At 37.9% G+C, this 22,426-nt stretch overlaps 1 protein-coding gene across 2 annotated transcripts in view; it reads right to left on the reverse strand.

Moving 5' to 3' along the window:
- The window catches only part of MIGA1 (mitoguardin 1), a 77,952-nt gene that overhangs the window by 47,032 nt on the left and 8,494 nt on the right, over positions 1-22,426 (reverse strand). Inside the window, exons 3-8 of one of the 2 annotated variants that reach the window (XM_081491827.1) lie at positions 18,505-18,734; positions 17,650-17,827; positions 11,241-11,377; positions 8,976-9,102; positions 6,122-6,255; positions 5,247-5,370 (exon numbers count right to left, since the gene is read on the reverse strand). In XM_081491827.1, the coding sequence (XP_081347953.1) occupies positions 5,247-5,370; positions 6,122-6,255; positions 8,976-9,102; positions 11,241-11,377; positions 17,650-17,794 (667 nt within the window). In that variant the 5' untranslated portion in view covers positions 17,795-17,827; positions 18,505-18,734. The remainder of the gene's footprint in view (positions 1-5,246; positions 5,371-6,121; positions 6,256-8,975; positions 9,103-11,240; positions 11,378-17,649; positions 17,828-18,504; positions 18,735-22,426) is intronic. The other variant, XM_081491826.1, reaches the window with a different exon arrangement.

The raw sequence follows: 22,426 nt of genomic DNA on the forward strand, positions 1-22,426 counted from the left end.
AGTAGATAAATATACATATATTTTGGCATGATATATATTAAAGTATTCTAAGATCTCTCTATGATCAAGATGAAAAAAATGTGACAATAAAACTTCTAAAACCCTTGGAATTTCCTGAGTGATGGGGTGAGAGAGGTGCTATTCATAAGTCCCTTTCAACTATAACCAAAGATTATGCTCATGAGGTGACTCCTGGAAGATGGGGGATGTTTACCAAGGGAACAAACCCTGTGATTAGAAAACTAGAACTTTTGGGGCTTCCCTGGTAGCTCAGTGGTAAAGAATAGGCCTGCCAATGTAGGAGACATGGGTTCGACCCTGATCTGGGAAGATCTCATATGCCGCGGAGCAACTAAGCCTGTGCGCCCCAACTACTAAACCTGTGCTCTCGAGCCTGGGAGCCACAATGACTGAAGCCTGCATTATGTTAGAGCCCACAGTCCATAAGAGAAGCCACCCCAATGAGAAGCCTACACATCACAGCTAGAGAGTAGCCCCCGTTCACCACAACTAGAGAGAAGCCTGTGTAGCAATGAAGACCCAGCACAGTCAAAAATAATAATAATAGATTAAAAAGAAAGAAAATTGGAACTTTCAACCCCAACCCTGACCCCTAAAGGGAGAAAGGCAGAGAATTAAGTTAATTGCCAGTAGCTGATGACTTAATCAACTGTGTCTACATAATGGAACCTCCATAAGAACACGATAGAGTTTAGAGAGCTCCAGGTTGGTGAACATATCCAGGTGCAAGGAGAATGCTGTGTCTGGAGAGGGTATGAAAGTTCTACACCCATTTCCCATACCTTGCCCTATGCATCTCTTCCACTTGACTGTTGCTTAATTATATCTTTCATAATAAATGAGTAATAGAAAGTAAAGTGCTTCTTAAAATTCTGTGAGCCATCCTATCAAGAGTAAACTATCAAGCCTAAGGAGGGATTGGTGGGAAACTGTGATTTATAGAAAAAACACTGGTCAGAAGCACAAGAGGTTTGGCTTTGCGATTGGCATATGAGTGGGAGGCACTCTTGTGAGATAAGCCCGTAACCTGTGGAGTCTGCGCTAACACTGGGTATTTAAGTGTTTGACTGAAGGGAATTGCAGGACACCCCAACTGGTGTCCACAGAGAACTGGAGAATTTCCTGGCATGGAAAATCCACTCATTTTGTGTCAAAAGTTGTAAATAAAGGGAAACAAGTTTTCCTTTAAACATGTTTTGTTAATGGTTTCAATGAGAGCCTTGATGACCAAGAGGACCAAACTGAACAAACGAGAAAGTGATAGAAAGCTGAGAGGGATGTCAAATCTAAATGTAAATCTATCTTAATTCAGGATGATGACTTGAGAAGTGACAATTTACTATTGAACAGGAAGAATAAACATAACATCTAAAAGCTTGGGTCCAAAGAAACAACTACACAGGAACAAATGAGGGAAGAAGTGACTTAAAAATAACATATCTAACAATAACAACAAAGAACTTAAGTTTCAGCTTATCATTAGCTCAACATTAGCAATGTTACTTAATGTAGGGACTTCCCTGGTGGTCCAGGGGTTAAGAATTCGCCTGCCAGTACAGGGAAACACGGGTTCCATCCCTGTCTGGGGAGATTCCACAGCCACAGGGCAACTAACCACTGTGAGCCATAAGTACGGAGCCCGCCCCCTGGAGACCGTGTTCCACAAGGGAAGCCACCCCAATGAGAAGCCTGTGCCCCACAACTAGAAAGTAGTCCCCATTCATGGCAACTAGAGAAGCCCACGTACAGCACCAAAGACCCAGAGCAGCCAAAAATAAATAAACTTAAAAACAAAACAAAAAAAACCCCAAAACTAATATAGTCCTTAGGTTCTGTAATTATAATGTTCAGAATTTCTTGTGCAGTATGACAGAGCATAAGCATCTACTTCTCCTTTCTAAAGGCCCATTAAAAAGGGTAGGATCCCTGGCGGTCCAGGGATTGGAACTCCCCACTTGCACTGCCAAGGGTATGGATTCAGTCAAGCCATATGGTGCAACCAAAAAAAAAAAAAAAAGACAGGAAGAAAATAACAGCATCACTGGAAAACATGGAAAAGGTATCACCAGACCAGAAATTTTGAAGAATACCTTGAAATCAGCCAATGGAGGCTCAAGCAGGTCCTAAAAAACCATAGCCCAATTAACCTAGAGCCAAAAACCATCTTCCTCGGTGTGTTAGAGAAGTTCCAAACTCCAAGCCAATAAATATTGCTACCCTGTTCCCTGGACTTAATATTTGTTATATAATTTAATTCTCATAATTATTTGTTAAATAAGTAAGATATACCCATTTTTCAGATGAAGAAGCTGAGGCTTAGACAAGTTATATAATCACATAAATAATAAATGGTGAACCTAGAATTTGGACTCCATCAGTCTGAATCTACAATCTGTATTTTTAGTCATTTTACAGATGAAGGCCAAAAGGTAATCCATTAGAGTACCTTATTAAAGCAATACACTAAATTCAGTTGGCACAGTTGGGCCCTCTCCCCCTATTCCCTCAGTTAGATAGAGTAGTTCACTCCATTAGTTCCTGGATTAAACCTTGACAACTTCCCTCTATAAAATGTGTGAAATCTCCCTAGATTGCCTTGAGAGCCTAAGAGAGGAGGAAAGACACATGAGTTAACTGCAGATACCCAGGTAGATATGGAGGAAGAAATCAATTTCTAGGAAAGGAGGATCCACACGAAATAAATGATACCACTACCAGAAATAAGGTTCCTTACTTCAGCAGCTGTGGCGATTCCAGACCACAAGCTTCAAAACAACATTTCTTACAGGGAACTATGCCACAAAGAGTTCATAGTCAGTCTTCCAATCCAAAGAACACACCTGTCTTCTAAGTGGTGAGACAATTCAGCATGGTGGATTTTGGACTCCAGAGTCAGCTGTCTGGGTCCAAGTCTAAGCTCTGTCACTTTATCGCTGTGTAACTCTGGGGAAGTGACTTAATACCTGTGTACCTCTCTCCCCATCTGAAAAATGAGGATGATAACTATAATTACCTCATAAAAGCTGTTGTGAGGACTAAATGAGATGGTTTTTACTCAGAATTGTGCCTGACCCAGAAAAGGAACTATGGGCTGTAGCAAAGAGCCTAGAACATGACATGCAAACAATGGTAATTGTTAAATATTAAGTTCAGGAGAAAGGAGATGAATTAGATGACTGCTGCTAACAAAAATCTTCCAACTTTGAAAACCTATCAAATTCTTAGCAAGAAAAAAAAAATTAATTTTTATCAAATAAGACAAAGCAAATTCCAAAATGATAATGTACTCACTGAAGTCATACTTGGTTTAAGTTCACCGCTGAGCCTCTGAAGGCATTTGTTAACCTCTCTTTATTTATGACTATTAATAAGTTGCCTCTCATTAATATATATTAAATGTGAAAAATGAATTTGGATTTAGGGGACAAGGACAGTTAAATGACTTCTGAGCAATCCTGATTAATAGCAAATAACAGATATAACAGAATAACACCCTTACTGGAGTTCTGGCCATAGATTCATCTCTTTCAATCCAGAAGTTCCAAAATGGAAACTTGCAATAACAAAATATTCAAATAATTCCCAAGAAGGAACAAAATATAACAGCATCATGTCAACTGGAGTCTCCAGGACAATAACAGGCCAAGGCACTGTTACGCTGCAGAGAAAAGGAAAAGCCAGCCAGCCAAATAGTCATTGACAGCTCAAGTTAAGACATGGGTGGGGTCAGGAACTTATTACAAACCTAAGCTAAACGAATGGATGGGTTGATTATGGGTCCCACTCTAGAAATCCTACCCATTTAGAGTTCCAAATCGACAACAATTCTTCAGAAACAACTTGAAGCCCCAGAAATCAAGCCATCTGCCTAGAGGTCTTCTTGTCCAGATGTAATGTAAACCCAACACAGACCCTCTGAGCAGTACCTCAAAAACCTTTTAAAACTGATAACCTGAAGAAATGAGAGATGGATTCCACCAACCGCTATGATCAATAGAAAAAAGAAACTCTGGGCATGCCAAACAGAACAAAATCTGAGGTGCATGTTAGCAGACTAATAAGTATACAACAACACATCTACCTGATCCTTATCATGAGGTCAGACAGAAACTGCAAGCAGAAGATAGAATAGTGAGGGCAAATACAACTTTCCTAAAATAAAACGTGAATAGTCTCAGGCCCCCTTCCTCACATTTATAATTTTTTCCTACTTCTTTTTCTCTGTGGCTTTGTTTGCTGCTTAACCACTTTGCTATCTTTTCTAGTTGTTCCATTCCCACTTTTACATCTGACTTCTTTTAAAAATCCTTCTCTTGGTTCTTTTTCCAACTTATCATCACAAATACCATTCTAATAAGTTACAAAAGAAATTGTATAAATATATATCTATATATATATATAAAGAAAGCTCTGACAAATTCTATTTGTTGACATGAATATTATCTATTTTTTTTTCTGGCCTGTAATCTCTATATGTCAAAATCTTATACCTATGCCAAGAGCAGAGAAACTATTAAAAAACACTCAAGTCTAATGAAAAATTTTTTAAGACAGTAAGTCAAGGAAGCAATTTTTTTTCTCTCTCTGTCTCTCTCTCTCTTTTTTTTAAGCTGCGCTGGGCAGCTTTCAGTTCCCTGACCAGGACTGAACCTGGGCCATCCCAGTGAAAGCCCAGAATCCTAATGACTACTCCCAGAAGCAGTTTTAATCATTCCTCCTTGGAAGACTTCACTTAAGAAGTCTCTTCAAAGTTCTTTTCTCTTTAAAGTAGGAAACAAAGGTAATGGTAATATGATAATGTATGTATCGACTACTTACATCAAAATGCAGCCTGCAACTGAAACAGGGACAAGAAATAGAATTACTTAAAATACTTTAAATGTAAGTCATGAGCTACACAACCATTTCTGTGGTAGCATGTCTCTCTCTCATATTATTATTTTTTTCCACCCTCCAGCACTTTAACTGAGATTCTTTCACTTGGAGTGTAATTTTAAAATAATGTTACAATCATATCTATGGTAAGTACTTGAATTTGTATCAGTAAGTTCACTTGCAAAGTTAAACTGAAAGGAGAAAAACCAATAAATATGATAGAACTGTTTATCTCTTGGCTATTTTCTAAAAAGTAGTAACCATATTAATACACTTTAGCAAATGATTTCAAGAATATAAAAGAATAAAATGACACATTCCATAAAAACCACATAAAATAACCACCTTACCAGAATCATTAACAAGGGAATTAGGATCAGATGCCCCCAGTGTAGCTTCAAACTCCTCTTGGAGACGATATGCTCTCTGCAGCAGAGATTCAAGTTTATGGATAAATTCAGTACTAATAATATCCTACAAGGAGAGAACACATACACACAGCAAGTATTAGATGTTAATGTTAAAATTCTACACATTTTCCACTTTTAAATGAAAGAAAAGTGAGGAATATTATTTAAAAAACTACAGGTTGGGTGGTGAGAATACTGCGATAGAAGTTAGGGGGCCTGGGTTCTGGCTGTGCCTCACATAGAATCATCTCCATTTCATACTCTGTATAATCGAGTTGGACTTGATCAGGGGTTCTCAAAGTAAGGTCCCTAATCAGGAGCATCAGTATTACCTGGGAACTTGTTAGAAATACAAATTAGAAGTGAATTAGAAACTCTGGAGGTGGGGGCCCCAAATCTGTTTTTTAATAAACCTTTCAGAGGCTTGTGATGCATGCTCAACTTTGAAAATCACTAGCCTAGATGATGATCAATAAATAACAGTCTAGCTCTACATGACTATATGAATATAATGGCACTTAATTCAACCAAAAGCACAAACCAGACGTTAAAAAATTCCTTCAGAAATCGTATCTGCTTAATTCTATATATTCTTGGAAAATCATGAAATGATGAATTGCAAATTTGAGATTTAACAGCTAACTGAACAGGAAGAGGGAAGAGCACAGTGAGAAATATCCCTACACAAATCCCAAAGGAGAAAAAAATAAAAAGTTCTGTTAAATGCCACAGAAATCAAGTACACTGAATCAACATTAAAAATAGTTAAATTTTTCCAATATTATGAAGACCACTCCCAAATAAGTCACCCTTACATCTACACTTTCTTCTGCAATGGCATCTCCTGCACCCAATTTAATGGAACCACAGGCTTCATCTTCAGCCTGTCTATTTCGAAAGGTTAGAGCTTGTTCCCATCGACGCAATGCCTCTTCAAACAATTCCATACCTAAAAATTAAGAAGAGAACAATTTTATTTATTTTTTTGGCCATGCCACGCAGCTTATGGGATCTTAATTCCTCGACCAGGGATCAAACTCACACCCCCTGCAGTGGAAGTGTAGAGTCTTAACCACTAGACCACCAGTAAGTCCTTCTTAGTAGAATTTTAATATCCTAATACATTCCAGGTCTACAATTCCAGTCAACCAACAATAAGGGAGAAATGACTGATGTGTTTTTCCTTTTTAATAACTAAGTCAAATGCATACAGTGATTGGAATTTTTCTAAAACAATATCATGAATTCATCAAAAGTCCCAACAATAACAGCTAATTTTTATAGTCACAGAACTATCTTTCAAAATATCCCTCCAAATTAAAAACTGATAGGCAAATAGAAAAACTAGTTGAGAAGAAACTATAATGTTTATAAGAAGCTTTCAGAAGAAAACAAAGCTAAGAAGAAAAATAATAGCAAAGAAGTCTAGAATAATGTCTTTTCTATCTTTTTTCCATCAAAAGGTGTCTTAATCCACTATGACACCAACTTCCTGACTTGGATGGATAAAGTGCTGGACCAGAGTTAAAAATAAACAAGAAGAACCCATAAAAGGTTACAACCCAAGTAGGAATTTCATATCCCTGCTTACAGAAAGCTTTTGTGGGAGAAATAAGTGATTATGTGCCTCTTTTTCTTCAAATTTTTTCAAAAAAAAAAAAAAAAAGCTTACCAAAAAAATTATGTACTTCAAACAAAACCAAAATATTTCAAAAGCTCAATTTCTCTAGACATATAAAAGTAAAAGATCTTTAAAAGTGGCTTAAGAATCTGGCCAAGTCATTCTCAAGATGTTTTTAAGATATGGTAGTTAAGAGAATGTGTGTTAATCATTCAGTCGTGTCTGACTCTTTCGACCCCATGGACTGCAGTTCGCCAGGTTCCTCTGTACACAAGGATTCTCCAGGCAAGAATACTGGAGTGGGTTGCCATTCCCTTCTCCAGCAGTTAACAGAACACCTGTCCTCAAAAATCATTTCTTCGGTTATCTAGAGAATCTACTACTCTAAACAAATAAAATGTTCTGTAAATGAAATGTAGGCTTTTCCTTTGTTTCATTTTCTGCAGCAAAGAATCATTGCCTGGATCTTCCTTCTAAAAAAATTTATACACTTAAAAGACTTCCTTTTTCTAAGCTATGTAATTCTCATTCCTTCATCCTTTTCTCACTCCATCCCCTCTCTGCCCCTCCGATTATTTTGGCTAAATATAAGGAAGAATTATTTAACGCCAGAGTTGCCCAAAGAGAAAAGGTGCCTCTCAGGAAGTACTGTGTCTCACCTCACTGCAGAACATGGCCCAACTGTCACATATCAGCAATTATGTAATAGAATTGAAACAGTTGAGTTCAGAGTTCAGTCGCTCAGTCGTGTCCGACTCTTTGCGATCCCATGAATTGCAGCACGCCAGGCCTCTCTGAAACAGTATTTCCTACCAAATCCTAATTCTATGACATTGAGACTCCCTACAGCTTCTCTAGCTTTGCTCTATTTCTCTTCAACTCTCTCAATATTCCTACGAAGTGGCCAAAGTAGGTTTACTAGGCATAGTTAAATCTAGAAGCACAGTGAGCTTAATCCTTGGAAGACTTCAGAAAAGGTAGCAGAAGACCTACACTTACATCCATCCCCAAGGGCAGGAGTTCCCAGTGTAACACCACAGCAGATGACAGCATCTTTAACGATTGACTCTATAGTGAGGAGAAGGCATACAGTCCTTCTGCCAACTCATCACCCCATTACTGCTCACTGGCTACGACCACAAGACTTTTTTGGTTTTATTTTTTAGTTAGCATGCATTTCCCTTAAAAGGAATATAGCCTGAAATAGAGTACAGAGGAACACAGGCAAGGATTTGAAAAAGTATTTGAGTCTGATTCAGTATTAAGGACTCTGGTCCTCTTCCTGGGCTCCAGTGAAACTTTCTAGACATTCTTATGTTCTAGCTGTAAACACAGGCCTCTTTCTATGTAAAATCCTTTCTAGATATAGGAAGAATACAAATGATAGCTAGATAAAAGGCTACTTTCAGTGCATTTTGATAGATTCATTAGATAGAAGTCAACAGATGAGGTTAGGTGAGTGTAACAGACTGAATAATGACCACCCAAAGATGGTTCCTAGTCTCTGGAACTTGTAAATGTTACCATATAAGAAAAAACAGTCTTTGTGGGTGTGATTAACAATCTTAACATAGGGAGATTACCCTAGATTATCTGATGGGCTCTAGATCCAATCATAACCATCCTTATAACAGAAGCAGAGGGAGATCTGAAACACACAATGAAGAGGAAGGCAAGGGTTGGAGTCATGTGGCCACAAGCCTAAAGTGGCACCAGAAGCTGCAAGAGGCACCAATTGAATTCTCCCCCAAGACTCTACAGGGAACATGGCCCAAAAGACACCTTGATTTCAGTCCCATGATAATGATTTCAGACTTCAGGCATCCAGAACTCCAAAAGAGTTTCTTTCTATCATTTTAAGCCACCAAATGGTAGTTTCTATAGCAGCCTCAGAAAACTAATACAACATGTTATGTTATGTAGACTGGAGTCAACAGATATGAGAACATTTTAGAATTACAGTTGCTTCCCTTAGAACAATTCATCATTCTTCATTTTCACATTACATGTGAGTACAGTATCTTAAACCTTTATTATGTTATTCCTACCCATCAAATATAAGTTCTCAGGAGTCGTCACAGGGATATTAACAAGTTTAATATCATCTTCATCTGCTTTGTCCCAGGAATTAGAATTGCCACAAGCACAGCTATGACAAGAATTGACACTCTGGACCTAAAATTGAGATGGACAGAAGTTACTTCAAAATCTCTTTCATAACAGTATTTTGTATTCTTTTATATTTATAAATTATTTACATAAATCCTAATCCTGGTAAAACAAGCCATGGGATTTCTACCTGAAGAAATAAATCTGATTATACTCAATCAAACTTAGAATTCATAAGACCCTAAATACTCTGAATGCTTGTTTGCTCAAAATTATACGTGTAGAACAATATTTTGAACATAGAGCAGTTGCTGTTGTTTAGTCGCTCAGTCGCGTCCAACTCTTTTCTGACTCCAAGGACTGTAGCCCACCAGGCTCCTCTGTCCATGGGATTTTTCAGGCAAGGATACTGGAGTGGGTTGCCATTTCTCTTTCCAGGGGATCTTCCCAACTCAGGGATCAAACCGACATCTCTGCATCTTCTGCACTGTAAGCAGAGTCTTTGCCACTGAGCCACCAGGGAATTTATTCCCATCAAAAATCAAGCAGCTATTTTTATAGTTTACTGTCATTAAGTATTTACTTATAAATTTTACCCACACCTACTTTGATTTGAGGTAACTAGCTTACTTGCCTTTCAGAACTTATTACAATGCTGATTTTCTGCTGTAATAATGAAAACTGAAACGTCTCTATCATCTTTCCTTCTCTAGCAAGGTCTGCTGAGCCAATCATTTGTCACTTCTTTGCAAAGACTCCCAAATCTTGAACTTCAGTTCTGCCCTCTTTTGAGAAATCTAAGCTCACATTTCCACCTGCCTGTTTGGTGACTCCACATGGCTCTTCTGCTGGCATCTCAAACTGGTAATACGAAAAAAAGAGCTCTGCATCTTCCCAAAACAAAAACTCTTCTCAAGTTCAGTAAAATTACTTTCATCTCCATAACTTCTCAAACTAGGTAACAAGAAGTCATCTTTAACTTCTCTTCCCACACCTCTCATATCTAGTTGTCAAGTCCTGTGGACCCTGTCCCCTCCTTTTCTACTCCTGCTGTCATGACTCTCACTCAGGCACTCATTAAGAGGCAGAAATCTGGGTTCACAGTCCTGACAGCGGAGTAAGGAGGTAGGTCAGCTAAGGCACGGATAGCAAAGTGATTCTAAAGACTAATTATTTATACTGTTATCATAAAACTCCTTTTCTCTAGTCAAGAACAGCTTCAATTTTCAGTTGAGAAAATTTAAAAGAGAGGTACCTCTCTGACACGGAGGAGGGCCAGATAACAGAATGGGCATCTACTTCATTATCCTACTCAGTTTCCCAGAGGAATTGAAAGGGCACGTCTTTGATCTAAATATTCCTCCCACAGACAGAGGAACCTGGTGGGCTACAGTCCAACAGGTCGCAAAGAGTCAGACACGACTGAGTGACTAAGTACAACACAGCCCAGCACAACAGAAGAGCCTTTACAATATGATATATTTTTAGGCATTTAAGAGAGGAGCAGCTATATGTTCCAATGAAATACAGAAGCAAGGTATGAACAGATTATAGTATTCTGTAAACTATTTTTTAAATGAATATACATGATGTTAGAGGCATATTCTCCCTGGAATACACATAAGAAACTGTCAGTGTTCATCTCTAAGGAGGGGAATTGAGAAGATTAGGAGCACATTTTTCATGTACATTATTTAGTAGCAAGTGCATATCCTACCTGTTTTGTAAAATAACTGCTAAACTGTATTATATTTAAATAAATATTAACTTTACTCTTCACTTGTCAATAAATACTATGTTAACGGTGTATAGGAAGAGGTGAAAGACTTCATGCTTGGCTTCAGCAAGCCAAATACTGTTACATAACCAGGTTCATAAAGCAGTTTTTGTAATCTAGTACCACGTTTGGCTGCATCTTCTAGCTTTTTGTAGAATATCTAGCTTTGAAGCAACACTTCCATACCAACACCATCCTCACAGGACCCCATAGAATCACATTACCTGACTCAAAAAAACCTGGAACCAAGCTGGATGAATATTTCACAAAAAGGTAATTTTACTTGTCTGAAGAAAACAGGATCAACCAGATTTCTTAAGGTTCTCTCCATACTAAAAGCTATCTAATTGTATGACATTTAAACCAATATATAATGCTAGATATATAAATAAAATTAAAAGAAAAAATTAATAAAATGTTTACTTACAGAGGCTAAACTCTGTGCAGAACCTGAGTATTTACTGAAGAGTCCTCCATTAGCATAGTTACAAGACTGAGATCCTTTGTCTTTGGCAGAACTTAAAGATAATGTCAAATTCTGTCTGCTACTGGAACAACTTGAACCTATCAAACAAACATATTAAAAGCATCAATAACCCCAATGATAAATTTCAGATAAAATTTCAAAGTTTAAATATTCATTCAAAATACAATTCCTCTACTTGTGTAAGTTATTAAGTGTATCATACCATTATGAAAATCTACATCTCTAAATAACATTATTAGCACTGCTTCTGAAATGAAGATTAAAACATGCATCTAATTAATTAAGGTGGTATCTGAATGGTCTACTGTACAATTAGTATAAAAATATTGGCAACTATGAACCTTCAAATTATAAATTTAACAAAATATAAGCACTTTTTATATCCTTTCCTGAATTACATCAAAACTTTATCCACATCACAGTATCTTAGTCTTTTATACATCTGTCTCCCCTAATCATCTACCCATTCATCTCGGGCAGATGCTGTGTCTTAATTTATCTTAATACAGCAGTTAAACTTCTCAAATCAAATCCTGGCACTTACTAGTTATATGAACTTGAGCAAGTCACTTAACTTTTCCATATCTCAATAGGATTATAGTCCTAATTCATAGGATTGTTATAAAGGTTATTTTAACGCAATGAATACATAGCATGTTCACACTGCACCTAAGATCTAATAAAAACCTCAGTGTGTGTTTGTCGTTCAGTCATGTCCGACTCTTTACAACTTCATGAACTGAGGGCTGCCAGGCTCCTCCATCCATGGTTAATTCCAGGCAAGAATACTGGAGTGGGTTGCCATTCCCTTCTCCAGTGATTCTTCCCAACATAGGGATTGAACCTGAAAGGCATCATTATTGTTGTAATGTTCACAACACTTGGCACAAAACAGTCATTCATTATTTGCTACGCCAACAAATCACAAGAGCATATGATAAATTAACAAATAAAAAATAATTTAAAGAATAAATCCAGCATGCTCAAGAAATTATTTCAATCGATACAATTTGATAATATGCACCATATCTTTTTATTGACTATGCCAAAGCCTTTGACTGTGTGGATCACAATAAACTGTGGAAAACTCTGAAAGAAATGGGAATATCAGACCACCTGACCTGCCTCTTGAGAAACCTGTATGCAGGTCAGGAAGCAACAGTTCGAACTGGACATGGAACAACAGACTGGTTCCAAATAGGAAAAGGAGTACGTCAAGGCTGTATACTGTCACCCTGCTTATTTAACTTATATCCAGAGTACATCATGAGAAACACTAGGCTGGAAGAAGCACAAGCTGGAATCAAGATTTCTGGGAGAAATATCAATAACCTCAGATATGCAGATGACACCACCCTTATGGCAGAAAGTGAGGAGGAACTGAAGAGCCTCTTGATGAAAGTGAAAGAGGACAGTGAAAAAGTTGGCTTAAGGCTCAATATTCAGAAAACTAAGATCATGGCATCTGGTCCCATTACTTCATGGGAAATAAATGGGGAAACAGTGGAAACAGTGGCTGACTTTATTTTGAGGGGCTCCAAAATCACTGCAGATGGTGATTGCAACCATGAAATTAAAAGACACTTACTCCTTGGAAGGAAAGTTATGACCAACCTACACAGCATATTAAAAAGCAGAGACATTACTTTGCCAACAAAGGTCCATCTAGTCAAGGCTATGGTTTTTCCAGTAGTCATGTATGGATGTGAGAGTTGGACTATAAAGAAAGCTGAGTGCCGAAGAATTGATGCTTTTTAACTGTGGTGCTGGAGAAGACTCTTGAGAGTCCCTTGGGCTGCAAGGAGATCCAACCAGTCCATCCTAAAGGAGATCGGTCCTGGGTATTCATTGGCAGGACTGATGTTGAAGCTGAAACTCCAATACTTTGGCCACCTCATGCAAAGAGTTGACTCCTTGGAAAAGACCCTGATGCTGGGAAGGATTGGAGGCAGGAGGAGAAGGGGATGACAGAGGATGAGATGGCTGGATGGCATCACCGATTAGATGGACATGAGTTTGGGTGAACTCTGGGAGTTGGTGATGGACAGGGAGGCCTGGCGTGCTGCAATTCATGGGGTCGCAAAGAGTCAGACACGACTGAGCGACTGAACTGAACTGACCATATCTTTAAAAAAAACCATAGATTTTGTAAAGGCCAGCAATTCTACTTCTAGAACTTTATAAACTTAGGAAATATCAGATAAGTATATGCAAAGCAAGAAAAATAACCTAAAGAATACAATAGGGAACTGGTTTAAAAAGTAAAGTACATTTGTACACTAAGTATATATTAAAAAATGATAGCACAGAGATGTATCTATTGACATTTTTAAAGACATTCTTACATAACATTATATATATTTTTAAGATTTATTGATTGACTTTTTGGCTGCTCTGGGTCTTCGTTGCTGCGCACAGGCTTTCTCTACTTGCGGTGCACAGGTTTCTCATTGTGGTGGCTTCTCTTTTGGAGAGCATGGACTGCTGGGAACATGGGGTCAAAGGCTGCTGAGCTTAGTTGCTCCACAGCATGTGGAACCTTTCCAGACTGGGGATCAAACCTATGTCCTCTGCATTGGCAGGTAGATTCTTAACCTCTGGACTACCAGGAAAGCCCCCATAATATTAAATATTAAAAGGCTACAAGAGGTATAAATTTTACTTAAAATATATAAATAATTTATTTGTATATAATAAAAATTTTATGTCTCAATATATTTAAATGCAAATATAAATGACTATATATATGCCAAAATAATATCAGTACTTATTTCTGCGTAGCAGAATTTCAAGCGATTTTCATTTTTTCTTACTTGTTTATCTGTATTACCTAAGCTGTCTAAAATCAATCTGTATTAACTGTGAGTTATATATTCAGTTCAGTCAGTTCAGTCGCTCAGTCATGTCCAGCTCTTTTTGACCCCAGGAACTGCAGCAGGCCAGGCTTCCCCATCCATGACCAACTCCCAGAGCTTGCTCAACCTCATGTCCATCAAGTCAGTGATGCCATCCAACCATCTCATCCTCTGTCATCCCCTTTTCCTCTCACCTTCAATCTTTCCCAGCATCAAGGTGTTTTCCAGTGAGTCAGTTCTTTGCATCGGGTGGCCAAACTATTGGAGTTTCAGCTTGAGCATCAGCCCTTCCCATGAATATTCAGGACGGATTTCATTTAGGATTGACTGGTTGGATCTCCTTGCAGCCCAAGGGACTCTCAAGAGTCTTCTCCAACACCACAGTTCAAAACCATTAATTCTTCAGCGCTCAGCTTTCTTTGTAGTCCAACTCTCACATCCATACATGACAACTGGAAAAACCATAGCTTTGACTAGATGGACCTTTGTTGGCAAAGTAAAGTCTCTGTTTTTTAATATGCTGTCTAGGTTGGTCATAGCTGTTCATCCAAGGAGCAAGCGTCTTTTAATTTCATGGCTGCAGTCAGCATCTGCAGTGATTTTGGAGCCCAAAAAGAGAAAGTCTGTCACTGTTTCCATTGTTTCCCCATCTATTTTCCATGAAGTGATGGGACCAGATGCCATGATCTTAGTGTTCCGAATGTTGAGTTTTAAACCAACTTTTTCACTCTCCTCTTTCATTTTCATCAAGAGGCTCTTTAGTTCTTCTTCACTTTCTGCCATAAGGGTGGTATAATCTGCATAACTGAGGTTATTGATACTTCTCCCAGAAATCTTGATTCCAGTTTGTGCTTCATCCAGCCTGGCATTTCGCATGATGTACTCTGCATAAGTAAAATAAGCAGGGTGACAATATATAGCCTTGATGTACTCCTTTCCTGATTTGGAACCAGTCTGTTGTTCCATGTCCAATTCTAACTGTTGCTTCTTGACCTGCATACAGATTTCTCAGGAGGCAGGTCAGGTGGTCTGGTATTCCCATCTCTTTCAGAATTTTCCACAGTTTATTGCGATCCACACAGTCAAAGGCTTTGGCGTAGTCAATAAAGCAGATGTTTTTCTGGAACTCTCTTGCTTTTTCGATGATCCAGCGGATGTTGGCAATTTCATCTCTCCATCCTCTGCCTTTTCTAAATCTAGCTTGAACATCTGGAAGTTCACGGTTCATGTACTGTTGAAGCCTGGCTTGGAGAATGTTGAGCATTACTTTGTTAGTCTGTGAGATGAGTGTAATTGTGCCGTAGTTTGAACATTCTTTGGCATTGCCTTTCTTTGGGATTGGAATGAAAACTGACCTTTTCCAGTCCTGTGACCACTGCTGAGTTTTCCAAATTTGCTGGCATATTGAGTGCAGCACTTATGCATCATCATCTTTTAGGATCTGAAATAGCTCAACTGGAATTCCATCACCTCCACTAGGTTTTTTCATACTGATGCTTCCTAAGGCCCACTTGACTTCACATTCCAAGATGTCTGGCTCTAGGTGAGTGATCACACCACTGTGGTTATCTGGGTCATGAAAGTCTTTTTTGTATAGTTCTTCTGTGTATTCTTGCCACCTCTTCTTAATATCTTTTGCTTCTGTTATGTCCATACCATTTCTGTCCTTTATTGTGCCAATCTTTGCATGATGTTATCTTGGTATCTCTAATTTTCTTGAAGAGATCTCTAGTCTTTCCCATTCTTTTGTTTTCCTCTATTTCTTTGCATTGATCACTGAGGAAGGCTTTCTTATCTCTCCCTGCTATTCTTTGGAACTCTGCATTCAAATGGGTGTATTTTTCCTTTTCTCCTTTGCCTTTAGTTTCTCTTCTTTTCCATCTATTTGTAAGGCCTCCTCAGACAGCCATTTTGTCTTTTTGCACTTCTTTTTCTTGGGGATAGTCTTGATCACTTGCCTCCTGTACAAAGTCACGAACCTCCATCCATATTTCTTCAGGCACTCTGTCTATCAGATTTAATCTCTGTAGATTCCACTGTAGAATCATAAGGGATTTGATTTAGGTCATCCTTGAATGTCTAGTGATTTTCCCTACTTTCTTCAATTTAAGTCTGAATTTGGCAATAAGCAGTTCATGATCTGAGCCACAGTCTGCTCCTGGTCTTGTTTTTGCTGCCTGTATAGAACTTCTCCATCTTTGGCTGCAAAGACTATAATCAGTCTGATTTCAGTATTAATCATCTGGTGATGTCCATGGTTAGAGTCTTCTCTTGTGTTGTTGGAAGAGGGTGTCCGCTATGACCAGTGCATCTCTTGGCAAAACTCCATTAGCCTTTGCCCTGCTTCATTCTGTACTCCAAGGCCAAATCTGCCTGTTACTCCAGGTATTTCTTGACTTCCTACTTTTGCATTCCAGTCCCCTATAATGAAAAGGACATCTTTCTTGGGTGTTAGTTCTAGAAGGTCTTGTAGGTCTTCATAGAACTGTTCAACTTCAGCTTCTTAGCAATACTGGTTGGGGCACAGACTCGGATTACCGTGATACTGAATGGTTTGCCTTAGAAATGAACAGAGATCGTTCTGTCGTTTTTGAGATTGCATCCAAGTACTGCATTTCAGACTCTTTTGTTGACTATGATGGCTACTCCATTTCTTCTAAGGGATTCTTCTCCACAGTAGTAGATATAATGGTCATCTAAGTTAAATTCACCCATTCCAGTCCATTGTAGTTCACTGATTCCTAAAATGTTGATGTTCAGTCTTGCTATCTCCTGTTTGAGCACTTCCAATTTGCCTTGATTCATGGACCTAACATTCCAGGTTCCTATGCAGTATTGCTCTTTACAGCATCAGACTTTACTTCCATCACCAGTCATATCCACTACTGAGTATTGTTTTTGCCTTGGCTCCGTCTCTTCATTCTTTCTCGAGTTATTTCTCCACTCTTCTCCAGTAGCGTATTGGGCACCTACTGACCTGGGGAGTTCATCTTTCAGTGTCCTATCTTTTTGCCTTTTCACACTGTTCATGGGATTCTCAAGGCAAGAATACTCAAGTGGTTTGCCATTCCTTTCTCCAGTGGACCGCGTTTTGTCAGAACTCTCCACCATGACCCGTCTGTCTTGGGTGGCCCTACACAGCATGGCTCATAGTTTCATTGAGTTATACAAGGCCGTGGTCCATGTGATCAGTTTGGTTAGTTTTCTGTGATTGTGGTTTTCATTCTGTCTGACCTCTGATGGATAAGGATAAGAGGCTTACAGAAGCTTCCTGATTGGAGAGACTGACTGAGGGGCAAATTGGGTAAACTGAAACTGACTGAGGGGCAAATTATTCTGATGGGCGGGCCATGCTCAGTAAATATTTAATCCAATTTTCTGTTATATATTAAGCAAGGAAATTTTGGAAACTACAACACTGAAATTACTGCACTCCAGTAATGATGTACATATAAAATTTCCTTTGTAGACTTAATTCAGCTATTTCTACATACCTTTGTCTGATGCTGCTCTTTTAGTATATTCAAGTATGAGGTGCTCTGGTTCCCATGGTAATATTTTTCCTTTCTTTTTTCCACGTCTTCTTTTAAAGTGATGGGCCAGAAAAATTACAGATACAGCACTCACTGCAGTTACCATGAATAACTTTTTAGCTACTGGTGAAAATTTGATCTAGAAAAGATGCAGTCGGAGTGAAAAAAAAGTATTTTATTTGCTTGCTTAAACCCTACAAAAAGACTAAAATTACTCTGAAGCTAATAGAGTTCTAAATACTGCCAAGATAACATTATTTCACTCTTTCAGTGACAGCTAGCCCAAATGAATTTCAAAAACATACTAAAAAAATGTAGTAATTTATCATCCACTACTCTAAAGTTCTCAGCTAAACAATAAAAATCAAAAAGTCATCAGGAGCACAAAATAATTCAATTCCATTAATATCTGTTAAACAACCAATGATTAATTCATGCAACTCAAACTTCTATCTGAATAACAGCAAGATTTTTAATTGTAGGAATGATTTAATCAGATGTTTAAAATGAACCAATTTTTTTCTATTTATTTTTAACTGGAGGATAATTGCCTGACAATATTGGTTTGATTCTACCATACATCAACATCAATTAGCCATAGGTATACGTATGTCCCCTCCCTCTTGAACTTCCCTCCCACCTCCCACCTTTTCCTACCCCTCTAGGTTGTTACAGAGCCCCCATTCCAGTTTCAAGTCAGCCCACATCTTCTGCATTGGTAGGCAGACTCTTTACCACTGAGCCACCAGTTATTTGAATAAGCCCTTTTATTCATGAATTAATCAACAAACATTTACTCAGCATTTTACAACATACCAGGACTGTGTTATGAAAATGAAAATTAAGATCTTGGTATAATTCTATTCAGTAAGTATGTATTAGCCAGTGCCTCTCTTGGCTTGGCCACCCCTCCCTTGAGGTGTTCCTTCTGTTCTTTCTTCAATAAACTTGCTTTTGCCACAAAAAACAAATAAGTATGTATCAAATGTCTTCCATTGATCAAGAAGCACCAGAGGATACAGCTCTTGCTTTCCTCAAGCAGTGTGCTAAGAGTAAAGACAGATATACAAATAATGTATTACAAATAACTACAGTATAATGTGATAAATATAGTAATGTTAAGTATGAACTAAGTACTAACATAAGAGCAAGTGGTAATTATCTTTTCCTTGGAGGACAAACACTATTAATCACCTAAAATACAAAAGAACTTTAAAATAAAGCTATAGCTTTGGGGATATAATGAGAGCTAGACAGAGTATCACAAAGAGTTCAATCTTCCAACTACAAAAAAGCCAAATGACAAATTCTCAATTTTGTTTTTAATCCATCAGAATGCTGAAGTTGGAGGGTAATCAAATGGCCCCCAAACTAAGAAGACTGGTATTTGCAAGAAAAGATTGACATGAACACTGGGATTTCCCTGGTGGTACAGTGGGTAAGAATCCACCTGCCAATGCAGAGGACATGGGTTCAATCCCTGGTCCAGGAAGATTTCACATTCCGAGGAGCAACTAAGCCCATGTGCCACAACAACTGAGCCCGTGCTCTGGAGCCCAAGAGTTGCAACTACTGAGCCCACACACCACGAGTACTGAAGCCTGTGTGCTCTAGGGCCTGTGAGCCACAGCTACTAAGTCTGTGGCCCTAGAGCCTGTGCTCCACAATAAGAGAAGCCACCGCAATGAGAAGCCCCCACTCCCACAATTAGAGAAAAGCCCCTGCAGCAACAAAGACCCAGCACAGCCAAAAATAAAATAAAGTTTAAAAAGAAAGCTCATTTTTTTTGTATATCAGAAATGATCTACTTCCACTTGTCATTAGAATTTGGCCTGCCTGAAGGACTATGATCTAATGAAAAATTTAAAACTATTCTTACTCTACTTTTCTTCCAAATCCACTTAAATCTTCCAAAACTATCATGAAAAATCAGAACATTCCAGTGCTGTCCCAGGCTTTTTTCCCTTTACAAACTGTAAGAATTATTCTCTTCAGTAATGTCTTCACTACAGGTACTGCCAAATTTTTGATTCTTTCCATTTCTGTTTTTCCCTCTGGAACCATAGCTCCAATGTTCATGGCAACCAAATGAGATTTGGGGGAGAAAAAGAAAACAGTTCCTGGAATTTGGATGTAAAACATCCAATAATAAAATAAATTCTAAAAATAGCACTGTCATTAAAAACACCTTACTTCTCATTATACTTTATAAACTGCCATGTCTTATTATCCCGCCCTCCAAAAAAATGCTTCTTAGATCAAATTTTAATATTTATGGCATAAGCAAATGTAAGATGAGAAAATTAAGACTTCTACTAAAGAAAATAATCTATTAGGAGTTCCCTGGTGGCCTAGTGGTTAGGATTCGGCACTTTCACACTGTGGCCATGGTTCAATCCCATAAACTATGAGATCCCATAAGCTGTCTGGTGTGGTCAAAAAAAAAAAAAGAGAGAGAATCTATTAACACAGGCCCAGCCACAGCTAAGTGGTCATGTTCTGCTATATCCTAGGGCACTGAAATTAGAGAACTATTAGGACACATAAATACAATATTAAAACTACTGTCAGAAATATAACATGCTTCATTAATATAAATTCAAATATAAATCAATTCACTTTTAAGATCCAAGTTCTATTTACATGTTATTATTTTTGCATTAAAGATCCATTACAACTTACAGTTTTAATCTTCTGAAAAAAGAAACCTTTCCACGACAAAAACAAGGTAAATTTCCCAGGAAAAAATTTTTGTCAGAAATAATCTAGATGACACAAGGTCTGAAAGTTTCTACTGTTACTCCTGCCTACCACTTATTCTGTTACTTTTTTTTACCCACAGGAAAGTCAGTTACTTCCTATATACACAATCCCAAACTCTTGAGGGGCTTTTTGAGGTGATACAGTCCATTTCCTTAACTCCAGAGAAAATGAAAACCTAATACTGTGCTATTCATTCAACATGAACTGAGCACCAACTTACAGGCCAAACACTGAGAATAACAAGAAAGGAATAAGACACTGTTCCTTGTGCTCAGATTCCACAATCCTCCCCACTCCATAACCTGATGCCGTTGTTTAATATCCTTGTCAAGTCCCCCACCTCATCTAATGTTCTCAGGAGACAGAGAATAGTCAGTCACTCACAAGTTTCCTGCTCCAATAACCTATTTCCTGCTACTCAGCATACATTTCTAACTAGAACTAAATTGATCTATTCCTCTAACACAGCACCTTACACACCTTTTTATTGTGGTGGGGTAAGGGAGCACAGGGGCAGCTCTAAGAGCCTTATGAAGTTCTAAGCTCAGCAAGGGCAGAAATTATTTACTACTTTATATCAACTGAAACAGAGAAGATATTCAATAAACATAGTTTGAATGAATCTCTCTGATAACTGGAACACACCACATGTCACATACTGTGACCTTTGGACAAGAGAGAATAATATCATCTTCTTGAAAGGGTTGCTGAAAGTAATATCTGACACATAGCATGCATTCCAAAAATGTGTGCTTATTATTTTAATTAAAAAATTTTGAACACCTTATTTTGAAATAATTTTAGAATTTACAGAGAAGTTTCAAAGACAGCGGAGAGAGTTCTTATATCACTCAGTTTTTCTCTAACAGTAACATCTTACATAACCATAGTGTTCTTGTCAAAACTGAGAAATTAATGTTCTTTTTTCTATTCTAAGGCCAATTCAGGATACCACATTCATTACATTTAGACAGATTTTTTTTTCTCTTTTATTTTCTTTTTATATTTTTAAGTGCTGAGTTAATTGTTAGACTCTTCTGATTAACACCCTGAATTTGGAGAACCAACTAAACTATGTACCACTTCACTTTGTGGTTTCCAACTGAAAAAACAGTCTGCTTGTATTCAGTATGATACACAGTAATATACTAAAGAAATCCTTAAAAAGACCACAGAAGCAAAAGACAAGTAATTTATTTCGAGTATGTATTTATCAAGTGAAAGAAAAAAATACTTGAAAAATATATCATTCCTTAAATACACAAGAAAATAACACAGGAGCTAACATTTATTGAGGCATTCACTCATCTTTTCTGTATGCCAGAAAACATGCTTTTCATTCCTTTTCATAGATGATACAAATTGGCTTTAAAAAAGGTTAAGAAACTCACCAAAGATCACACAATTCCATACCAGTGGGATGTGAATCAAAACATATCACAGAAGATGTGTTTAAATCCATGCACGCTATGTACCATGTGCTAAAATTACTTCAGTCGCACTGATGACGTATCTTAGTATGCAATTAATTATATAACTGAATGGCATCCAAAATGGATTGTCAATTTTGGGAGGATGAACTAATGAACAAAAATTTTCATACATGTCTTTTTCCATAAAACATCAATATAATTCTAAAGCTGCAGAACTGTCTACGCAAGAACTCTGAGCTTTTCCTTGGTCTTTACTTGGTCCTTTGATGCTATTCAAACCATAGTCTGCTCTCTTAGTACGGGGCCAACATACTCCTTTGGAAAAGGCCAGATAGTAATTATCTTAGGCTTGGGGAACATACGGGTCTCTACTGCAACCACTTAACTCTTCTGTTGCAGCACAAAAACAGTTACAAGTAATATATTAACAAATGAGCATGGCTGTATTCCAACAAAACTTTACTTGTAAAAACAGATGGTGGCCTTGATTTGGCCCATAGGCTGTAGGCTGCTTATCCACCTTGGCACATTTCATAACATGG

The sequence above is a fragment of the Giraffa tippelskirchi genome, chromosome 5 (assembly GCF_054371585.1).
Source record: "Giraffa tippelskirchi isolate mGirTip1 chromosome 5, T2T-mGirTip1v1.2.pri, whole genome shotgun sequence".
Classification (NCBI taxonomy): domain Eukaryota; kingdom Metazoa; phylum Chordata; class Mammalia; order Artiodactyla; family Giraffidae; genus Giraffa; species Giraffa tippelskirchi.